Source organism: Hoplias malabaricus, chromosome 11, assembly GCF_029633855.1.
Source record: "Hoplias malabaricus isolate fHopMal1 chromosome 11, fHopMal1.hap1, whole genome shotgun sequence".
Lineage (NCBI taxonomy): Eukaryota > Metazoa > Chordata > Actinopteri > Characiformes > Erythrinidae > Hoplias > Hoplias malabaricus.
The window spans coordinates 28,392,729-28,416,881 of record NC_089810.1 but is presented as its reverse complement, the minus strand read 5'-3'; the positions used below and the strand labels follow the sequence as shown (position 1 = coordinate 28,416,881).

At 39.9% G+C, this 24,153-nt stretch overlaps 1 protein-coding gene and 1 pseudogene across 1 annotated transcript; one reads left to right on the top strand and one right to left on the bottom strand.

The window, feature by feature from the left end:
• Positions 1–799: 799 nt before the first annotated feature.
• On the bottom strand, positions 800–4,306 carry LOC136709402 (extracellular calcium-sensing receptor-like). Its single transcript, XM_066684601.1, has 5 exons — positions 4,025–4,306; positions 2,800–3,612; positions 2,382–2,609; positions 2,020–2,143; positions 800–1,704 (listed from the first exon to the last, which is right to left on the bottom strand). The coding sequence occupies exons 1-5, from the start codon at positions 4,289–4,291 to the stop codon at positions 800–802; spliced, it is 2,337 nt and encodes a 778-aa protein (XP_066540698.1). The 5' UTR covers positions 4,292–4,306.
• Positions 4,307–7,711: 3,405 nt separating this feature from the next.
• LOC136709320 (extracellular calcium-sensing receptor-like) lies at positions 7,712–14,485 on the top strand (annotated as a pseudogene).
• Positions 14,486–24,153: the final 9,668 nt, after the last annotated feature.

Below are 24,153 nucleotides of genomic sequence, written 5' to 3'. Positions count from 1 at the left end.
CTAGGGGCCTGGAGGTTGTGGGTTCAATTCCCGCTCTGGGTGACTGTCTGTGAGGAGTTGGTGTGTTCTCCCCGTGTCTGCGTGGGTTTCCTCCGGGTGATCCGGTTTCCTCCCACAGTCCAAAAATACACGTTGGTAGGTGGATTGGCAACTCAAAAGTGTCGATAGGTGTGAGTGAATGTGTGTGTGTGTTTGTTTAAACCTTCACACTCTGCTCTTACTGGTGCAATGTGCAATTAATGAAGATTAGCCACCAGGCTGGTCCAATTTAGCCATGAAACCTCCCACACTAAAAAGACAGGTGTTTCAGTTTCATTGTCCAACCCCTGTATATATATATATATATATATATATATATATATATATATATATATATGTGTGTGTGTGTGTGTGTGTGTGTGTGAGTGAGAGAGAGAGTGAGAGAGAGAGAGAGAGAGAGAGTGTGACTGTGACTGACAAGCATGCCAGTACTATATAAAATATAGAGTGTTCTCATATTTGAATGTTGAATATTTGAATGGGTACATATTCATGAATCTTACGGTACATCTGTGAGGATGATAACAGTAAATGACAAACAATTTTAATATGATTCATGAGTGTTTTGTGTTTTATTGTTTATAAACAGGGTTGAAGTTCTGACATCACTGACACAATATATATATATATTTTTTTTTTTTTCCCAGATTATAATTTATAATAAAGCTTCTGACTGCAGATGTCCTATCCTATGGTCATTTCAGTATATAAAGTTACTAGTGTAAAACATCAGAGGTGAGCTGACAAAAGAATTAGCAGTTCATTTGATAGATTTCCCAGTAATTCCTTTTTTGGTATTGAGTTCAGGTCTCATCAGAATAATAAAGCATTTTGGAGCAAAAATACAAAAGAGCAGCCCAAAAGCTGAGGCTAAGATGGCAAATATCTCCACAGCCACTGTATATTTTCCTGGAGAGCTGTTGTATGCCGGTATGAAGGAGATCCACACTGCAAAAAATATTAGCATACTAAAAGTTATGAGTTTGGCTTCATTAAATGTATCTGGAAGTTTCCGTCCTAAAAATGCCAGAACAAAGCAAACACAAGATAGAAGGCCAATATAACCCAGTACCAGGTAGAAGCCAAGAGGCCAGATATCTTTGCACTCTAACACAATTTTCCCACCCTGGTAGGAAGTGTTCTTGTAGGGGTAAGGTGGGGCTAGTGCCAGCCAGCTCAGGCAGAGGATGACCTGGCCTGCAGTACAACCAAAAATAAAGGCTCTCTGCTGAGGAGGACCAAATCGTTTGAGAGAGGTAGACCCAGACATGGTGGACCTGAAGGCCAACAACACGACAATGGTCTTGACCAAAATGCAGGAGATGCAGAGGACAAAGCTGATGCCAAATGCTGCCTGTCGGGCCTGGCAGGACCACTTTGAAGGCCGGCCCATGAACACCAAGGAACAGAGGAAGCATAGTTTGAGTGACAGCAAGAGCAGGAAACTCAATTCTGAGTTGTTTGCTTTGACAATGGGTGTGGTTCGATACAGGAAGAAGACTATTGAAACAGCAGATGCTGCAGCAACACCAAGGAGGGACAAAGTTATGAGAATGATACCCATAATTTCTTGAAAGGAAAGGAACTCCTCTATGCCAGCTACGCAAGCCATCCGCTCAGGGTTGGACCAGTAGTACATAGGACACTTCATGCACTCTGTGGCTCCTGAGCAAAAACAAACACACTTTCCTAGATCTTGCAATTTTAGAAATCTGTATTATTAGAGGAATACACAGATGCACCTTTCCATTCAGATGTTTTTCTTAAATTTATTATAACAATCTTTCTATGAGTGAGACTTTAGAGGGACTGAACATTGCACCTTTGGTTTCTCTCACCACCACGAACAGAGTTCACTATGGGGGACTTCAAACTTTTTTTTCTTTTAATGAAGCATAAAAATTAATGGCAAGAAAAAAAGGCAATTAAAGGTGCTTTAACAAGGATCATTCACAGCTAAGTGCAGTATCTAAGGTCTACCTGACGTGTTGGTGTATTCCCCTTCAGCACAGGACAAGCAATCAAAACAGCAGCTGGGCTGACCTGGTTGCCTGGCAAGCCGAGTTCCTGGAAGACAAGGTAATGTGCACAGGGACACGGGCACCTGCAGAGAGATATTCAGAGTGATAATGTTGTAAAAAATTGTGGCTAATCAGGTCTCATCTTCATTTGACAAAAGGCATAATAGGCCATGCTTATAAAAGGGCCTGTTTTATACATTTTTATTTAAATGGCCTTATACTACCGAACTTACTTATAATATATGAAAATAAGCCAGTGCCTATCTTAGACACGGTGTGCCTCATTCTCACACAGAATATTGTCACTTTATATAGACTCACCCGGTTTTGTCCTCCTGCCCACTGTATTGAAATGTCGTCCAATTCAAGTTGCTTCCCACGAGGAGATGAACCATCATAACTGCCCACTCTCTGGAACCGTATTCCACCTTTACCATCTCTCTGCCAATTTATGATGTCATACAGTGGGACTGGTTCACCATTATGATCAAAATACACTTTTTCTCCAAACTGATTGGTGAAGTTCACTTTCTTTAGGTGGTAAAGTAGCTATTACAAATAGAATTGTGGGATGTTCAATGTTGAACAATAGTAATAGAAAACCAAATAAAAAATATATAATGTGCCTCATGTTTCATAACGTTAATGTCATGATGGCAAAAAAGATTATATGACGAAAGGTCAAGACATGATTCAAATAATGTGTTACTAAATTTCCTGTGCTAACAATTCCTATTACCTGTCCAGGTGTAAACTCTGACCCAGTGTTACAGCCTCTCTGATCTGACTTCACAGATGTGCATTCCAGCAGACTGTGCAGAGCATGGGCAATGGCATATACTGCTTTATATACATTATAAGAAACCCGAACTGGAGTAGCACTTGTGTAGCTGCTCTCGACCAGCCTTAGGTCCTCCAGGCCACTACAGAGTGGCTGACCCAAAGCTTCATTGCCTTCATAAGTCAACCTGCAGCCAAATTGCTCCTCCCAAAACTGGTTAGTAAAGACAGACCTGGGGTCAGGTGAGGGCTTCACATGCAAGAGAAATTCAGTCAGCCCAGAGATGTTGATGCCACGGAAGGAAAACCCTAGAGTCCCAGACAGCACAGATTGATACTCTGGTGCTGCGAGGATTTTAGCTGTCACCCAGGCCTCACTAGCCACCCACTGCCAGCCTGTCAGATTTCTGCGTGCTATCTCTGAAAGCAGCTTCAGTAGTTGGCCTTCTGTCGCAAACACTAAAATAACACGAGCTGTGGATGCCTCCAGGGCATCAGCTATGGCACTGATCTGTTTGGGAGTGGGCATTTTGGGGATGGTGTGGTGGAAGGCCACACATCCACCCCATTCCTCCATTAACTCAGTGAATGCCTGGATACCATAGAGACTGTAGTCTTCATCTGTGCCTATTGTGCCCACCCACTGCCAGCCAAAATGGGCCATCAGCTGCACCAGGGCTTGTACTTGGAAGGCATCACTGGGAACAGTGCGCAGGAAAGACGGGTATACATGCTTATCAGTTAAACATGTGCAGGTGGCAAAGTAGCTGATCTAGGATCAGTAAGAGAGAGGAAAAAGTGAGGGGAGTTACTTGACAAGTCTGATTTTGCAATTTTCATACATTGCAATAAAATGGACTGATACAGATGTAAAGTTTGCAGGAAGTCATGATGGAGAGGAAGAACATAAATTCAATCTGTGGAGAAGCAGGTGAGGATTAATTCAGTACAACTGCAGAAGGAAATCATTAATAAGATGCAATAATTAAAAAAAATTATAATCAATGATCATGTTCTTCTTAAAAAGTACAAAATGCTGTCATGCTCCACAAAGTAATTAAACCTTTATGTTTTTAATGTTTATATATTAGACAGCAGAATTTAATATAATGCTCTAATTTTATGCAACTCATGCTAGTAGTGCCACCACTTTTTAAACAATCATTATAATAACCCAATCTCACCAGGGGGATCTCAAAACGCCCTAATATATGGGCTACTGCTCGTGTTGGTGTAGATGATGCCAGGCCTATGACAGCAGGAACTGGAGCTCTAGAGAGGCAGTGAGGGGCACTTGCAGACTCCTCTACTTCAGAAGAACCGTTGATCAGAGAGAGTGCACTCTGCAGACTGGTGTGGACATGATCACAGCTGTCCAGGATCCGGTAACCAAGTGTCACCCCTGGCAAAAGTGTAGGGTTCATGTTTATCTCCTCAATTGCAAACACCATAGTTTGAACCCAGCGGAAGGCTCTCAGGTCAAACCTGAGAGAGAGATGCACAAAAAACACTGTATGAGCAATCTGATAAAAAAGTGATACTGAAAAAGTAATGGAAAAGTAATCATGGGATATCATGGCATAACTCACTAAATGAGTTTCTTGTCATCGTATATTTTCTATTTTGCATTTAGAAAACTAAGTTATGGTCAAGTGTGCTGTCCTTAAAACAGATGTCTATGACCGTCAAACACTTTGTAGTGGAGCATGCTTGTCTATTAGACACAATGTCATACACTCCTTTCATGTACATGTCGTTTTCTAAAGACTGTTCGCCGTTAACACTTGTAGTCTCACTCACCCACTACACTTCTTATCCTGAGCTCGAGCTGTAAAAATACGGTCTAACTCTGGAGCTATGTAGTGCAAGGGGAAAAGTCCTCCAAGAATAATATCACCATCTGCATCCAACACATAAGGATCAGATTCCCCTAGTCTTTGACATGCACTAACTGACTCAAAGCACTTAGAACCAGGCAAGAGGAAAAGAAAGAAGGACAGCAATACCAGCTCGCACACTGGCATCATCCCAAGTGTCACAGAGGCTCATTGACAAGATGGTCACAGACTCCATCCAAAGAGCATGGAAAACTAGAAGATGCTTCCTTATAAAAGACATAAGAGTCATTTCATTTGGGAACACAGATGACTGACAGTAAAACTGGCCAATGATGGCTGAGATTACAAAAGATGAACCAAACCTACAAAATGAATTAACGAAAGTATATTATGCCTTGTTTTTTTTTGTTTTTTTTTTCTTTTAAACTTTATTATTTAAGGCCTACAGCAGAGCTCAATCACTGCAGAGAAACTTATCAAGTTAAACTCTTGGGATATGTACTAGGAGTCATGGAGTTTATAATACAAGCATATAATTTATTAACCAAAACTACCAGTAAACCAAACTGCAGATTTTTATGTTGGGACATGAGAAAATATCAGTAGTTTTCTTTTGTGAATAATTCACCTTTTATCCCCAACATATGTTTCTATACCATGAAATTATTAAAAATGTTTTAGGCAAACATCTCGTCTAAAATGTTTTTCATTAAAAAGCAACAACAAATTAATTCATGTTATAGCTTTCTGTAATAACTGGTATTTCAGACGTGTGTATTATAAATGAATGGAATAAATATTTAACCAAATGGAAGAATTACTAGTGCAAGTCCAGTTTAAAAACATCAACACACAATAAATAAAACAATAAATAGGTTTATATATGCAGTGTAAATTCTAACCAAAAATTTTTTTAGTAATTATTATATTGAGACCAGTGGCGAATGCTGGTCTTTCAAGGAGGGGAAGCTCAATTTTGGCCTACATCTTAAAATGTGTCAGTTTATTTATACGTAAATTCTACCCTCCGTTCGTTTCAGGAAAATTATCTGTGACCCTGTTGTACCAACAAGGCATCTTTTCCAGGGACTTGACTAGTGTCCTCTCAATGGCCAGCAGAGCTAGGCTGCTTAAACGGCCTTGGCCCATGTGAAGTGTGTCCGCCTGTGAGTGCTTTGTGACGGTGGAGGGGCTCAGCCGCACCCGCTGGACAGAAACTACGATAGAAGTCAGAAAGAGTGATAGAAGTCAGTGATAAGAAGCTGATTCTGAACAAAAGTTGTAGTGCATATTTATTCAATGGCATGTACACACAACAGTATATATTTGATCACTTATTTTTTGACATTTTAAGGGAAGCTGAGCTTACCTTGCATAAAGCAATCGCCTCTGCTTGAGACAGTAGACATTAAGTCAGAAAAAGCAGACACAGGATTTAGTAGAGAGAGAAAACCTTATTAACAGAGAAAACATTATTTTGAAATGGTTTTAACATTCTACATTTTTTACACAACATGAAGACAATTAGATTGCATATACATGTATAAATATGTCTGGAAACTCATATGTATGTGCATATGTATTTTAGTGGGAAAGTTCTGTATTGGAGAGCACTCATGTATACATGAAGGAGGGTCAGTTTCAGTACAGTTTCAGCCTGGTGTAACACTTCCATCTGCTGGGCATTATAAGCAGTGTTGAGGAAAAGCCTCATAGTTCAGCAAAAGAGTAAACATATTTGGATACAATATGTGGTCAATGTCCCTGCATACCCTGTTTGCCCTCTTTGACCCTGTTCTTGAACACTCAGGACATGTATGATTTGGGTGGTCGATCATTCTCAGCACTGTAGTGACACTGACGTTGTGGTGGTGGGTTAGTGTGTGTTGTGCTGGTACAAGTGGATCAGGCATCTCAGTGCTGCATGTGCACACTGTCCACTCTGTTAGACACTCCTACCTTGTTGGTCCACCTTGTAGATATAAAATCAGAGACAGTAGCTCATCTGTTGCTGCAGTTTGTGTTGGTCATACTCTAGTCCTTCATCTGTGAACACAGGACACGGTCAGCTGATGTTCTTAGTTGATGGACTAAGTGGTTTAAAAACTCCAGCAGCACTGCTGTGCCACTTGTGTATGCCACACACTAACACATCACCACCACATCAATGTCACTGCAGTGCTAAACATGATCCACTAAAATAAATCATACCTTTTTGACATGACTGGTAAATAATAGGGAAAATGGGAGTATTCAAAGCAAGAGACTGACAATTCTCTAAAGCTGTAGAAGTACAAAGTGCTCCTCTTTGGTCAGTGGATAAAATGGACTTGTGTTTTCATAACGTACTGATCACTCTCACAACAGCACACAAGCCAACTATAGTCATTACCTGTATGCCCAGGTGTATTCCCTGCTTAAAGCCCATTATTTTGTATTTAAATCTGTCAAGAGTACCATCTGTTTCCTTAAAGGTTAACTATAAATGATTTAATACCTGCGAGGAAGCCTGTAGAGTTCATCAGGCACACCACCTGCACAGTGAGAATACTAATATAATATTAAATATTAAATTCATTATTTAAAATGTTGTCTTTGTATTATTTTTAAATCATGGTTTAAACAATTTGCAAATCATTTTGTTTTTATATATATTTAGCACAATGTCCCAACATTTTTTTGGGAAATGGGGATTGGACATTACAACCATGACCAATTAGCACTACAGTAGACAAAAATTTGTAAACATGTACCCCCACTAAATCTGAACAAAATGTTTCAATAAATAACATGAAATTAAAAAAAGTAAAAGTCAGCAGTGTCATTTTCTCCACAGAGGCCCACATGACCCCACCTACTATATAAAACACTAGCCTTCAACCCATGTTTAGCATAAACCAAGGAAGAGAAGTGTAGGCAATAGAAAGAGGGAGAGGTTTTAAGTGGACCAAGACAAACATGTTCCTTGTTTCATTCCTGTTTCTATTCACAGCCTTCCTTTTGCTCATTGCTTCACCAGCCTCAGACTCCTGTCAGCTCTGGGGGCACTTCAAGCTGAATGGGATGCACAAGGATGGAGACCTGATTCTGGGTGGTCTGTTTGCAGTCCACTTGCTTACTGTTTTCCCAGAGCTTAACTTCACCAGTGAACCGGAACAACCCTACTGTGAAAAGTCAGTGGTCATTGACTGAGGAGTGAGGAGCTGAGGAGTGCTAATATAATAATAATCATTATTAGAAACATTTAATTGTGATTTGAATTGTTTAAGACTTCAATCTATTCAATATCTCGTGACCAAATCTCTGCAATGTCAAAAGTCATTGACAGAATATTGTCATCTCCTGCAAAAAACAGGCAACAACATGCTTGTCTAATATTACTTGTTCACTCATACACAACCTCCTTCTCTGTGATGCTTCAGGTTTGATATGGCAGGTTTCCAGCAGGCACAAACTATGGCTTTTGCTATCAGAGACATCAACAGAAATCCCAACATACTGCCCAACATTACTCTAGGATACCACCTGTATGATATCTGTGTGAAGCTGGCGGTTGCATTCCGGGCAGCCACAGCCCTGCTCAGTGGGACAGATAATTTCCAGCTCAGACTGCACTGGATATGCCCCAGTACTTGGGATAGTTGGGGACCCAGGATCAACTCACTCAATTGCTATCTCTAGTGTGCTGGGACTTTTTCGAGTGCCCATGGTACAGATTCAGGGAAACATTTGTTTGTTTTTCATGCATAGGAAATGTAACCCTATGAAAATGAAAATATATGCTTAAAAATCCTGTCCTTTCATGCCATCTTTTTTATAATCATTTTCTCTATGTCGCTGATTGTGACTGCATATTTTTTATATTTCCTGTCTTTCCTGATTTATTTCTCCTTCCCTCCTCAAGGTGAGCAATTTTGCCACATGCTCCTGTCTCAGTGATTGGCGTAAGTACCCCTCCTTCTTCAGGACCATCCCAAATGATGCCTTCCAAGAGCTTGCCATTGTTCAGATCCTAAAGCGATTTGGCTGGACCTGGGTGGGCCTGGTCTATAGTGATGATAACTATGGGATCAATGCTGCACATGAATTTCACTACGATGTACAGGTGCAACTCAGCAGCTGTGTGGCCTACTCCGAAATGTTGCCAAGGGACAACAATCACAGAGACATAAGGCGCATTGTCGACGTGATTAAAACCTCCACAGCAAGAGTGGTGGTAGCAGTCTCCACTGGGGCCTACCTACTGCCGCTTATGGATGAAGTGGCTCTAAGAAATGTGACTGAAAGACAGTGGATTGCCAGTGAGACGTCCCATCTAGACGTCATCTCTTTCAGGGAAGACCCTGCATTTTTCAAATTGATAATGCCAGACCACATTCTGCAGCAATCACAACATCATGGCTATGTAGGAGAAGGATCCGGGTACTGAAAAGAGGAAGGTGCGACAAAGAAGGCCCAAGACGATTGAACATTTAGAGGTCTGTATTAGACATGAATGGGAGAGCATTCCTATTTCTAAACTTGAGAAACTGGTCTCCTCTGTCCCCAGATGTCTGAGTGTTGTAAGAAGAAAGGGGGATGCCACACAGTGGTAAAAAATGGCCTTGTCCCAACTTTTTTGGGATTTGTTGACACCATGAAATTTTGAAACATATTTTTCCCTTAAAATGATACATTCTCTCAGTTTAAACTTTTGATCTGTGATTTGTGTTCTATTCTGAATATAATATTAGATGTTTGCACCTCCGCATTGCATTCAGTTTTTATTTACAATTTGTTTAGTGTCCCAACTTTTTTAGAATCCGGTTTGTAGATCATATACTGTATCATATGTCAAATGTGAATATGTTATTCAAACACAATATGTAATATTTACTATTTTTTAATGGCCATTTTATGTTTGCAAAGGTTTAGAACATGTGCATAAAGCACAGACTACAGTTCTGCAAAATTCTGTCAAATTAATTAACACTTTTCCTTTCTCATTAGGCACCCAGGTCTGTGTGTAGTGAAGGTTGCCCTCTTGGGACCAGAAAAGCCAGAATGAGTGGCATGCCCATCTGCTGCTTTGACTGTCTGCCCTGTGCAGATGGAGAAATCAGCAATGCAACAGGTAAACTGTTGTACTTGATACAAAACAAGCATATTATTAATTGTTAAATTTGCACTCACAAACAATGTTTTTTCTCTCTTTTTGTCATAGATTCTATTAAGCGCACTGAATGCCCTGAAGAATTCTGGTCAAGCCCAGAAAAGGATCGCTGTGTTCCTAAAGAGGTGGAATTTTTGTCATATGAAGAACCACTGGGTATTTCCTTGACAACAGCATCTCTGTTTGGCTCTGCGCAGGAGTTCTGGGAGTATTTGCATATCACAGACACACTCCTGTCGTTCGGGCCAACAACTCAGAACTAAGTTTTCTGCTGCTGCTGTCACTCAAACTGTGCTTCATGTGTGCACTTTTGTTCGTTGGGAAGCCCCAGCTCTGGACATGCCAGCTGAGGCATGTGGTGTTTGGCATAAGTTTTGTACTGAGTGTGTCCAGCATCCTGGTCAAGACCATGGTGGTGGTAGCTGCATTTCATTCATCTCAACCAGGAGTCCAAAGTGTCATGAAGTGGTTTGGAGTGGCCCAACAGAGAGGGACAGTGCTGGTGCTCACAGCCCTCCAGGTGGCTATATGTACTGTCTGGCTGTCTACAGCATCTCCAACTCCCCATAAAAACACTCACTACATAAGTTCCAAAATTGTATACGAGTGTGCTGTGGGTTCGGTGCTGTGGGTTGCGACTCTCCTGTGCTACATTGGCTACATTTCCTGCTGGCCTTTTTGGCAAGGAACCTTCCTGATAATTTCAATGAAGCTAAATATATCACCTTCAGCATGCTCATATTCTGTACCGTGTGGATCACATTTGTACCTGCGTACATCAGCTCTCCAGGTAAGTATGCTGTGGCTGTAGAGGTCTTTGCTATTTTAGCCTCTAGTTTTGGACTGCTGGTGGCCAAATTTGCCCCAAAGTGCTACATCATCCTCTTACATCCTGAGAGGAACACAAAAAAAGGCTGTTATGAGCCGAGTAACAAAGAAGAAAAAGCTATAGAACATTTAATATAAAATAGTAGCACAAAGGGAAGGCAAAAACTTCATACAAATGTGTACTTCAAACTATATGACATACATTTTGTAAATATTATCACTTTGTATATTGTTACTCAAAAATAAAGCCTGTAAAGTTTATTTTACTTTATTTTCTTATATGATACTCTACTGTCATATATGTACAATCCATAAGATTTTTTTAAATTGCTACAGAGTCTCTGTATATATTACAGTCTATTTTACATCACAAAATCATAACATTAGCAAGCATGCTAAAAGACAAAAATGAAACAGTAAAGTAATTAACAGTAAAGAGTTATAGAGAGGTAATGCTTGTCAAATACAAATGATTTAAACCCAATATTCCAATTAAATATATATATATATATATATATAAGTTTAATTTTAATACTTAATACTTTTATAATGATATTGGGCAATTTTGAAATTGATGTGTAAAAATGGTTAATTGGCAACAGGTCAGTGAAGTGATTGGGTTTAAAAATAACAGCTATGAGAGGTTTAAATTATTTGCACCTCACTGCATTTAGGTTATATTTATTTACATATACCACCTTTATCAGAAATCGTGTTCATAGTTTATCCTTCTAGTTTCTAAGTGCAATAAATAGGTCAAATTCAATGTTATTATATTTAATGTCACATGTTAATTTATGCAAGTATTTATTGCTGTGGTCAAGGGCGGAAGGAGATGGCAGCATGTCAGAAAATCAATATACTCAAGTCCTCTATCAAATCTCTTTCTATATCTCACTATGGGAAATGCCTGGCGTGACAGATTAAATGTTATTCTCCCCCTTTAAGTGGTGGACAAAGTACACAAAGCATGTACTTGAGTAAAAGTAAAGATACTCAAGGTAAAAATTACTCCAGTAAAAGTATAAGTCCTCATATTAGATCTCCACTTAAGTAAAAGTACAAAGTATTTACCTTCAAATGTACTTTATAATGCACGTTGTTTGAATCACAGCAGTGTAATCTGACATCAGATTCAGACAGCAAAGAAAAAAGATAGGTACTACAAATCATTTGGCTCAGTGCCATATCAAGTGCCATGGCAAAATGAATTCTTCCATGTACCACATAAGATTAAACCAGACTAGGCTGATTAAAGTGTACTTTGACAATTTTCAGTTTTGTTTTAGTACAGGGGAATTTATTACATCATGACAGTGATTGGAAATGGATATTGTAATGGCAAATTTAAAATTAATCTATTTTTCTAGGCGTATCACCAGGAAGGAAAATTGAAAGATCGATGCTCAAAGAATTCTTTAGGGAGAAGAGAGAAATAAGACACGCAGTCAAAGATTCCCTCTTATATCTAAAGAATTCTTTGAGCATCGATCTTTCAATTTTCCTTCCTGGTGATACGCCTAGAAAAATAGATTAATTTTAAATTTACCATAACAATTTGGGGGCTCGTTGTCCGGGATATCTCGTGTGTCTGGTTTCTTCCGAGCGGGGAAAAAAGGCAGATTGAAAGAGCAAATCCAGCCATCCACCAGAATCCTCCAGAGTGGGGAGGTGGCTCCGTTTCGGGTCCACCGGCACCGCTGATATTGAACTTGGCACGGGACACCAGGAGGGAACACAGATTGAACCGCGGTAAGGTGTTGATGATTTTATGTTTCCAGAGCTGACGAGCTCCATGGCAGGATATTCTATTGAGTAAGGAGTCTTTAGAAAGAGTCCGCTAGAGAGGAACATACAGGTGACATCAGGTTTGTTTCTATGGGAGAAACAAGAGCAGTTTCTATGAGAGAAAAAGAAAAAAAAGAGTTTTATCAACCTGGGGTTGGTATAATAAAAAAATATATATATATATACATATAAGGGTTTTTTCTTTCAATTTTGATTAATTAATTCAATTAACTTATTGAATTTATTGGATTTATTTTAAAATACAATTATGGGGTGTTGTTACAGCAAAACGGCACAGAACCAGGCTCATGAAAAAGATAAAATTAATAAGCCTGCATCACAATACAGATACATGCTGAAGGAGTATGGCCCAAATAGTGTGAGGCAGATGGGAGAATGGGTTAAACTGGGGTTTCCTGAGGGAGGAAGTTTCAGTCCAAACCAGCTGGAACGGTTGACAGACGAATTAACACATAAAGAACAGGAGACTGAATTACTCAGACAGAATATTCAGCTTAGTGGGTGTGGGTATTGTAAAAAACTTCCAGAACCGTTTGTAGTGGACCGGCAGGCGCTACAAATGTGGAAGGGAGAAGCAGATAAAAGAATTCAGGAAAAGAACAGAAATGCAAGGAAGAGAGAAGTTAATGAGGATGTTAAAACAAATGTTTGTGCTGATTCACCAATATCTAACAATTGTGCAAATGTTTGTGCTGTTCTTCTATGTACGCCCGTGCCTGTTCTGGCCCCTCCACCCCCTCCTGAGTACGACCTATATCCGAAGATCAACTGGGACCTGGATGTGAATCCACATCGCCCAGCGCAGGCCTCAGCACCTTCTCCTCCTCCGCATTCACCTGCACTCCCTCCACCCGCCATGACACAACCGACCGCTCAACAACAGCTGCAGACTCCGCCAAGGGACCCTCCTATCCAGGCAGTGCGAGAGATAAGGGCGAAGGAGGACAAGACTGATGAGGAAGCAGAGCCACTGTTCCCAGGCCCTCTCTCTCCAGACACGCTTGAGAGAGTCACAAAGCTGAGCGTAAAGCCCAAAGCCAGAAAAAAGGAGATTGCGCCACTAAGGATGAAACTCAGCTTCAGGGACAACGACAAAGGAGACGAGATTCCCGGCCTAGTCGAGGCCATGAACCAGTTTAGCATGCCGATGCTTGAAGTTCCGATGGGTGAATCCATTGAACAGGTGTTCAGACCATAGACTTTTGCTGAGATTAAAGAGGAGGCCGCTTCTCTCCCTGAGGTCACTGATGGAGGAGAGGAATTCTGCAAATGCAAATGCTTAAAACAGTTCCGTGAGACTTTCCGTCAGAGCCTGCACGAGCTGGGAAGAGTGCTGGCCATCCTTATGGGAGTTGACTGGACGAGAGTGCAAGGGGATCTCATGACGGGAGTGGACATTCAACCCAACAGGACAGAGTTGGGTCAGGCATAGCTCACCAAATTTGATGCATTGTGCGGACGCATCAAAGGGAGGTATCCGCTCCAACACGACCCACGAAGAATTGCAGAGTGCAAACAACAGCCAGACGAATCAGCGCGGTCCTTCCTTTCCTGCCTTCTGGAGGTGACAAGGAAACATGGAGGTGGCGGACCACCAACGGAGGACTGGGAGAGTGCGGACATAACAGCCTGGGAAAGCCAGCTGAAATACAACTTTGTGTGCAGGTTACGCCTGTGTTGAAACAACTGTGTGGTTTTTTTTTGGTTCAATTGATGTGGACGTAGGCCGACTGAAAGAGGTGGAAAAGTATGCAGCGCATGCAGAAAAACTCCTGAACGCCAAGAGAGAAAAACGACGAGAAAAGGAGGCGCGCAAACTGTTTGATGCCCAGCTGGCATTGTGGAAGCAGGCAATGGACCACAATCAAAGAGCTGAGGGATGGCGCAGATGTCGAGGCAGGGGTCGAGGATTTGGAAGAGGCCATGGCAGCGCTGGCAGAAGCGCACAGTGTTTCATCTGTGGAAGCCCTGATCACTTCATAAGAGACTGTCCCAACAGACACGGAGACCAGAGATAAGCCTCGCAAGCAATGGAGCCTTCTGACTGAGAGGAGGCCTTGGGGGTGGAGGAGCTGAACGGGGATGGAGTGCCTGGATGAACACCAGAATAGATAAGTGAACAATTTTTATTATTAACACAAACTGATTCTTATGTTTCTGATTCTTCTACTGTGTCTTATGTCATGCTTAGAATAAAGATGACAGTAGCAAGGATAGAATTTAGCTTTTAGTAGATTTATGAGCAACCACTTTTGAGTTTTTCAATTAGACCTCAGCATAAGGGGTGTATGGCCAAAGTTACAGATGTAGTAACAGAGTCTTTGGGATGTTCCATGTAGACAGAGAGAAAAAAAATGCATTTTTGTTTTCTAAGTTTCACCCAATTAATCTCCTGGGTAGGGATTTAATGTGTAAATTGAGTATTTAAATATATACTGAGTCTATGTGGGCATTGAGGTCTGTGTGGAGAATACAGTGGTGTATGTCATGGTGAAGCAAGTTTGGTTTTATCAGCAGATTTACTGTCCACTGTTAAGTCTAAATTTCTGCAATCCACTGACCTCTTACAGACTGGGTCGATGTCATGTCAGTAGAGGACCTTCATTCCTTGAATGATTGGTGGGATCATGGAGAAGGTGTGAAAAAAAAAAGGGTGAAAAATTCTGAAGTGTTCTGCATCTAATAAACAGCTGTGGTTTCTTTTTTCTCAATTGACATGAACACACACAAACCAGAGTTGGGGATGATATGCGCCCAACCTGTAGTAGTTAATCTATTGAGGGCATCACATCAGTGTTCAATTTGCTCGTCACTGCTGGTGTGATTGTTCTCCGCCCTAAATCAGCGATTCATACCCTAATTTATTTGGTGAAGAATAATAAATGTTAGTGCTTCAGGGGAAACTGGAGAGTGGAGATTTGTGTAAGACCTGCAGGCAGTAAATTCTGAGATTAATCCTGAGATTCATCCACCCTCTCCAGAAGTTCCAAATCAGCACATAGTCTTATCCCAGGTACCTGTTATACCTGTTAACAGCACTTTTTTTGTGTGATTAATTTAGTGAATGTGTTTTTCAGCATTCCTGTGCACCCAGAAATCCAGTACTGGTTGGCATTTTTATTTAAGGGTAAATTGTGGACATGGACCCGATTGCCTCAGGGTTATGCAGAATCACTGATCATTTTTAATGCAGCCCTTAAGGCTGATTTGAGGATTTCTTCCACACAATTAACCTCGCAGGCCTCAGAGGCCGAGCGTTCTGCTTGTCGCAAAGCAGGCTGTATTTTCAGGGATAGAATGTGGCAAGTTTTAGATGGTAGGCCTTTCCAACCCTCTGCTTATTTTCCCTATTTTGCAAAATTGTCTAATGGGAGAGATCATGTATCAAAAGGGCTATGGTATCTGCAGTACAGCAACTGTGGTACACAAGTGGGTTCACTATTTGTGCACAAAGGTTTTATGAAAAATGTCTCATATGCGCCCAGCACAATGCAGCTCGAGGCATTAAAATAACATCAGGGGCACATCCTCTACCCAATGAGCCATTTGAACATTTGCAGATGGATTTCATTGAACTCATCCAGTGCGAGGGGAAAAGGTATTGTCTGGTGGTAGTGGATATGTTTTCTAAAAGGGTTGAGTACTTCCCTACCAGCAAACAAGATGCTCAGGCAGTGGCCAAATTTTGATTCAGCACATTATTCCTCGTTGGGGTATTCCTCGACGCATTGGGAGTGACAATGGACCAACTTTTATCAGTACAGCACTCACTCAGTTAGAAGAAAAATTGGGCATTGATGTGAAATTACACTGTGCATATCATCCACAGAGTGCAGGAGCAGTCAAGAGAGAGAATGCAACAATCAAAAGCAAGCTTCAGAAATGTTGTGTAGAAAAAGGGCTCAATTGGGTGCAGGCATTACCACTGGTTTTGATGTATATACGTATGTGAGCCAGAACCAAAACTGGTTTAACACCTATTGAAATTTTGTTTGGATCCACCAGGCCATGTGGACCACGTGGGACTCTTGGAAGACCACATGTTGTCCTATTGTAAGAAATTACTAACAATCATGCGTTCTGTTCACTCACAAGCCTTGCCTAAACCGTTGGAGGGGAAGTTACACTCCTTGAAACAGGAGACTGGGTGGTGAACAGCGGTGGTTGGGACCCTTCCAAGTCCTGCTGAACTGTTAATCTTTATCTTTTGGTTGATGTTGTTGGCACCAGCATTGACTGGGTCATTTCAAGGTTCAGGCTATCCCAGCGACACTATACGGTCAGGTACAAATCTTTGCCATCGAAAAGCTAAATATGCTGTTACTACAGCCACAAATTCATCATGTTAATGTGTGTGTGCGTACTCAGGACATTCCCATTATCATGCCGTTTCCTTACAATGCTTCCATTTGTGCCAAATACATGAGAGAAATGCATCCAGATCCATTAAAGATAGAATGCTCACTGCAGGGGAATAAAAGTAAAATGGATGGAAAAGGATGAAGACATCCTAGATCAGTCAATAAAGGGGGGCTTTATGTGTACTAGAGATTGTGCTCTAGCAGCTGGCTCAAAAACATTCAACTATTCAGTTATACATCGTGAATGTCACATGTTTGGTGATCACTGCTGCACTTTCATTCCTAATCACACAGCAGCAAACAGGTCATTCACTGAGGCGATGAAGGAGTTAACAGCTTTTACTAAGAAGTTGTATGGATTTTCAGGTGCAAACATCAACTGGATGGCATGGTTTGATTCCTATTTTGGCAAATGGGGAGCATTGGGGCAGAAGCTGGCTGTCGCGGTAATCATTTCTCTATTAGTAATAGCACTAATCAGATGTTGTGCTATTCCCTGTATCAGAAGTCCGATCATCAAAATTATTGAGTGTTCTGTTACATTTAGAATGGTGAGTGCAGATGTGTACATGGAGCTTGACGCTGAAGCCTCTGGTCGTGAAAGAAATTCGCTGGATGAGATACCTCTTGACATGCCCCCGCCAATCTATGCCTCATTGGATGGGGAGTAAATCTTCACATTAAACTCACTTTTCATTTTTTAATGCTGATTTCAAGTTGATTTTATGAGTTTAAATAATCATTTGATTTAATCATTTGACATGTAATCATTTAATATGTTTTTTTTTAAGTGCATGAGTTATGATGCCTAGACTGAAAGCTTAGCTAGTCTATGGTTGATGTTATCTTTTGCATTTTCTTTTAGCAATATTATGATTAAAAGTTCACATGCATTGATGTTTTTAAATCATAAAAAGGGAGGAATGTGATGGAAAAATGCAGATTAATACTAATGAGTAATTGTTAATAATAACTAATGACATAATATATTCAGGGAGTAATTGCTTTGATTAATCTTGGTTAATTCTCACTAAATTATGTAGGCCTTAGTGCTTGAAGGTGAAGGGACTTATTGTATTGTGTGGTTACTGTGACCTGTGGGAGGAAGGCGCTGAGCAGATTAGAAGGAAGGCAGTCAACAACTGAAGGACATCTCTCACCATTTTTTCCTGGCAGCTATAAAGTTGGAGATAATGAGGCACCAGTAAGGGAATACTTGGGTTGATGGAACGAGACATGATGTAATAATGGTGTACGTGACTGGGGTTCTATATATGGCTTGGATTTGTTCAATAAACTCGAGAGATAAGAGAGAATATTTGACTGCGTGTCTTATTCCTCTCTTCTCCCCAAAGAATTCTTTGAGCATCGATCTTTCGATTTTCCTTCCTGGTGATACGCCTAGAAAAATAGATTAATTTTAAATTTGCCATAACAGATATAATGCCCTGATGTACAATTTCACCTTTACTGTTAATGATGGAATTTGAGGTAATAATTAGAACTTCTAAATGAGTCAAAGGCAGAGAGAGATTGCATGACAGTTCTTGGCTCCCTCCAAGTAGGGCATGTGTGTATCAAATCATTCATTCATTCATTCATTCATTCATTCATTCATTATCTGTAACCGCTTATCTAGTTCAGGGTTGCGGTGGGTCCAAAGCCTACCTGGAATCATTGGGCACAAGGCAGGAATACACCCTGGAGGGGGCGCCAGTCTTTCACAGGGCTATGGGAAGCCGTTCAGGAAATAATTATAATGTACTTTGTACATATATATTGGTTTATGGAGAAACTACTTGGTTTAATGGCACATACATTGGTTTTAAACTGTTGGTTTGTATATATCGGTTTGTGAGTATATATTGGATTATCAGTTTATACATTGGTTTCCTAGCATATATATTGGTTTGTATGTATTGGTTTGTTGGTATATATATTGGACTCTCAGTACATACATTGGTTTATTAGCATATACATTGGTTTCTTGGCATATAAATTGGTTTGTGGGTATATATATTGGTTTGTGGGTATATATATATATTGGTTTGTGGGTATATATATATCGGATTACCAGTACATACATTGGTTTTCCAGCGTATATATTGGTTTGTGTATATCGGTTTGTTGGTATATACATTGGTTTGTGGGTGCATATATTGGTTTGTTTATATCGATTTGTAGGCATATATCGGTTTGTGGGCGCATATATTGGTTTGTGGGCTCGTATATTGGCTTGTTTATATCGGTTTGTGGGCATATATCGGTTTGTGGGCGCATATATTGGTTTGTTTATATCGGTTTTCCAGCGTATATATTGGTTTGTGTATATCGGTTTGTTGGTATATACATTGGTTTGTGGGCGCATATATTGGTTTCTTTATATCGATTTGTGGGCATATATCGGTTTGTGGGCGCATATATTGGTTTGTGGGCTCGTATATTGGCTTGTTTATATTGGTTTGTGGGCATATATCGGTTTGTGGGCGCATATATTGGTTTGTTTATATCGGTTTGTGGGCGCATATATTGGTTTGTTTATATCGGTTTGTGGGCATATATATTGGTTTGTGTATATCGGTTTGTGGGCATATATCAGTTTGTGGGCGTGTATTGGTTTGTGGGCATGTATTGGTTTGTGGGCGTGTATAATGGTTTGTGGGCGTGTATAATGGTTTGTGGGCGTGTATTTTGGTTTGTTTATATCGGTTTGTGGGCGCATATATATAGGTTTGTTTACATCGGTGTGTGGGAGCATATATTGGTTTGTTTATACCGGTTTGTGGGCATATATATTGGATTCTGTGCTGCATGGTAGAAATTTGCCGCTCAGTGCTGTTCAGCGAGTAGCCTGTTTTGATTGTGCTGCGCGATTTTAATGAACCTCAGTTCGGACAAACTTTTGACATATTCCAGATAAAACCGAGTGGCCCGGTGACCGAGCTCCGCGATTATAAATACTAAATAAAGGTCATAATAAAGATAACAAAGCTCAGACTAGCCGATTGGATTACGTTCTACAACAATGTGTTTTCTACGACGCTGAAGTTAGCTCCTGATTCGCAGAGCCGCGGTGAACGAAAGGGACGGTTCGATGTGTACATAATGCTGCGCACATTGCTTTTAACGCTTCATGGACTAATGAATAGCGCTAAATACAGGAAGTAACAAACTGTTTACCCTCACAACACACAAAACAAGCCATAAACATGTACGACATCTTTTCTTTGTTCCTTTACTCAATCGACGTTTGGTTTGTTTATTTAATACTAAAGGTCTCTTTTGTCTTTCTACCATGCAGCACAGAATCCAATATATATATAAACAAACCAATATATGCTCCCACAAACCGATATAAACAAACCTATATATATATATATATATATATATATATATATATATATATATATATGCGACCACAAACCGATATAAACAAACCAATATATGCGCCCACAAACCGATATATGCCCACAAACCAATATAAACAAGCCAATATACGAGCCCACAAACCAATTTATTTGCCAAGAAACCAATGTATATGCTAATAAACCAATGTATGTACTGAGAGTCCAATATATATACCAACAAACCAATACATACAAACCAATATATATGCTAGGAAACCAATGTATAAACTGATAATCCAATATATACTCACAAACCGATATATACAAACCAACAGTTTAAAACCAATGTATGTGCCATTAAACCAAGTAGTTTCTCCATAAACCAATATATATGTACAAAGTACATTATAATTATTTCCTGAACGCACACACACATTCACTCACACACTCACACCTACGGACACTTTTGAGTCGCCAATGCACCTACCAACGTGTGTTTTTGGACTGTGGGAGGAAACCGGAGCACCCGGAGGAAACCCACGCGGACACGAGAAGAACACTCAAATCAATCAATCAATCAAATTTTACTTATATAGCGCTTTTCACAACAAAAAGTCGTCACAAAGCAGCTTTACAGAGATCCGGGTCCAAGCCTTCTATGAGCAAGCCAGGGGCAACAGTGGCAAGGAAAAACTCCCTCAGCACACAAGGAAGAAACCTTGGAAGGAATCAAGACTCATACGGGGAACCCATCCTCCTCGGGTCAAAACCGGAGACACAACAGAGAACAGAACAGAAGTAAAAGTGTATGACATGATGACCCTGACAACTATTGTTTCATGAATATGGTGGCTGTTTGGGAAATTTGATGGTAATCTTAGGTTGACTAGGTTGAGAGTTAAAACAGAGCAAGTTTAGTAGGTTGTTGATGAATTAAAAAAAAACTTGTGTTAGATTATTTTTGTGAAGAGTATTTACGAATTTTGGTACCTGTTATAGTGCAGCACTAAATTATGCAGAGCAAGATGTAGGTCTAATGACTGAACTGGTGAAGGTAATTGATAGCATTTGATAGATCATGTTTGCCAGGGAAGTTGAAATTGTGGTGTTGGCAGGACAGTTTATGATGTTCCAAACACAGTGCTAGAGAGGATGGATGGGGTTATGAACAAGGCTAAAAGGAAGTGGCTATGGGTGCCGCAGTGTTTAAATAGTTTAGCATGGTAAAGGGAGGGGTGCTGGAGCTACCAATCATGCTTAGTTAAGGAATTTAAATTTTTACACCTAATGGTAACCCCCAACCCCACGCTACACCCTAATTTAAAGGGTACATTTATATGCTGGTTAGGCCATTGTCTGCTGTATAAATGGTTATTAAAAGAGCATTTTATTTACCTAAGAAGTCTTCCTCAATTCCTTGGAGACAAACACTAAAATGCCTCTCAACAGCTGAACAAGTGCATTGATTTTAGATATAGTTACACTCTTAGCAACTTCAAGGGACCAAAGACAGCAGTGGCATGCAGCTCTTATTGGCACTTCAGGGAGAATCACAAAATGTGTGGTGACTTGTCAGTGTAGGAGGGTTGCCAAGTTTCTAAAATCAAAATAAGGAACACAGAGTCTGAGGCACCAGTATGCGCTTGTAAATCCTTTTCGAATGTAGTAAATCAGATAAAATCTATATGTTGTCAGACATTTAATAAGGTAAGACATATTAAGCCAACTGCCATCAAGACTGTCAGTGCCTGTCATTAGCCTTTTTGAACAAGGGCTAAACAGAATGTGTCCATGTATTTTGCTCTATTTATATATATATATATATATATATATATATATATTTATATATATATATATATATATATATATATATATATATATATATATAGTTTAATATAACAGTATCTTTTTAAATTGTTATTTAATTACTTATTTAGGTCTCATATCTGTCTTACACTCTAATAATAGTTTGTTAATGTTATTGTTAATCTATATAACATTTTCTAATATGACTTTTAAAGAATTACTTTTAAAAATCTCATCATCTATGATGTGTTGAGGGAGAAAGAAATGCAGTTTCTCCAGGACACACTGCTAACATTTGTTCTATCTAAAAGCAGATCTGTAGTTCCCAATGTTTCAGCACTGACCCGCTACTCTCAGCACCGCAGCAAAACAACCCCCTGTAGGTGGGACTGTGAGTCCATTGTCTATGAAGTTTACTGAGCATGAAAATGTGCCACAGTGTGTTATTAACATATGTTACTGGGGGTGTGCATCATGTAAGAATGCCTAACTGTTTTAGGTCTCTTACATATTCATAGGTCTCTTACAATTTCTTACATATAAGTCCTTGTAAATGAAAGGTTAAGTACAAAATTTCTTTCTGGAGGTCAAAGGTCCCCCAGTTCTCTCTCCCCGTTACCTACACATAAGCTATTTTAAACAAGAGGCTTATGCTTTGTTTGGACTGAGAGGAGCCTATATAAGTGGGAAGTTTGAACTAAAGGGAGAGAAACAAATTAGTATACTCTCTCTACAGGTTCTTCTGAGCTTGTAAACTGTTCTTTTGTGTAATAAATAAAAATGTATTTGTAACTCAAGGTGTGTCTGTGGAAAGTCTTCTTCGCCTTCAACACAACATTCCAGAAGAAATACACAACAGCTGCAGCACTGAATGATGGACAGATAACTCTGGCTGCTGATTGGCTAAATAAAGTAGATGACCAATGAAAAGTGTGTTCTCTACAGAGCCTATACGGCTCTGGTTAACTATTTAGAAGCCGTGGAGAATCTGACACTAGTGAAGTTTGATACCACTGATTTCCTTTCCAATTTGATACTGATTAAAATTCAAGCTGGTATCAGCAATACTGATCCAATACCAATACTTTGTGCAAATACACCTAATGTGTCTGGTAAATCTAAAAAGTAGTGTATTTCAATCATAGCTTCATAAAGAATACAAGACATCAGAGTATTTTCACTTATTTATTTTAAACTCTGAAGTATATTGCGGTAGCAGCCTCATTTACAATATAGCCTAGCTATAATTTAATGACACCTAGTCTATGTAATTCACTTTACATTATCAATTCTTTAGGAAACCTTACCTGAATAAATATAGACTTTTTGTCTGTGAGATTATCTCAGTGATATACACATTATTACTCCAAGCTTAACTCATGCAGCTATTTGTTGAAATGTGTATATATTTCATTACTTATTTCAAAACAACATTTATAAATTTGAACAACTCCAACAGCAACAGTGCTTCGAGCCACTTAAAGCTCCACATTTTCTCCCTCTGTACCTGGATAGCTGCCCGCAGCACCGAAAGACTGAAGAGAGACAGAGCTGAAATAGCTCCACACATGACTCCGTTTACACTCTGCCATTGTGTCTGTCTACAGACTGAGTGACTGACCGACTGAGCAGCGTGCTCGGGAGAAAAAGTAGTTCCCACTAACTGCGAATCATTTAGACAAGATCTCAATAGTTTAGTTACTTTCCACTTAATTCCACTTTGTTAATGATACACTTTACCTCAAATGACTGAAGTATCAAAAGTATTGTTATTTTGATATGAGAATCGATTTTTTAGAGCATAAAGATCTGGTATCAGAGGTAGCGATATTTCAGTATTGATCCAGACATCACTATCTGCCCCTCGCTCCAGCTGAGAGAGAGCTTGAGCTCTGTGTTTCTGTCTGAAGCCATCACCATAACAGTGTGACCTCAAAAATACAGAACAAAACGTGTCCTGTATCAGTTCATAACTGTTCATTATTTTGTGTCCAAATATGGGAAGATTCCTTATTTTAAGCGATGTTTGGCAACACTAGGAACATTGCAACCATGCTGCAGCGATCATGGCACTCCAGCAGTGCTTTGGCTAGGCCCCCTCTTCTCCAGCAGTGTGTAGCTGATTTCACCAAGTATCAGGCAGGCAGTTACAGAGGCAAAGTGGACTAGTTA

What these genes read in the sequence shown, in the direction of transcription:
- LOC136709402 (XM_066684601.1), bottom strand. Translation starts at nt 4,291, where the DNA reads ATGGTGTTTGCAATTGAGGAGATAAACATGAACCCTACACTTTTGCCA. An exon ending in GGGCAGGAGGACAAAACCGG is followed by an intron (nt 2,144 to 2,381) that starts GTGAGTCTATAT and finishes ATCTCTCTGCAG; the next exon opens with GTGCCCGTGTCCCTGTGCAC. An exon ending in GGAATACACCAACACGTCAG is followed by an intron (nt 1,705 to 2,019) that starts GTAGACCTTAGA and finishes GTTTTTGCTCAG; the next exon opens with GAGCCACAGAGTGCATGAAG.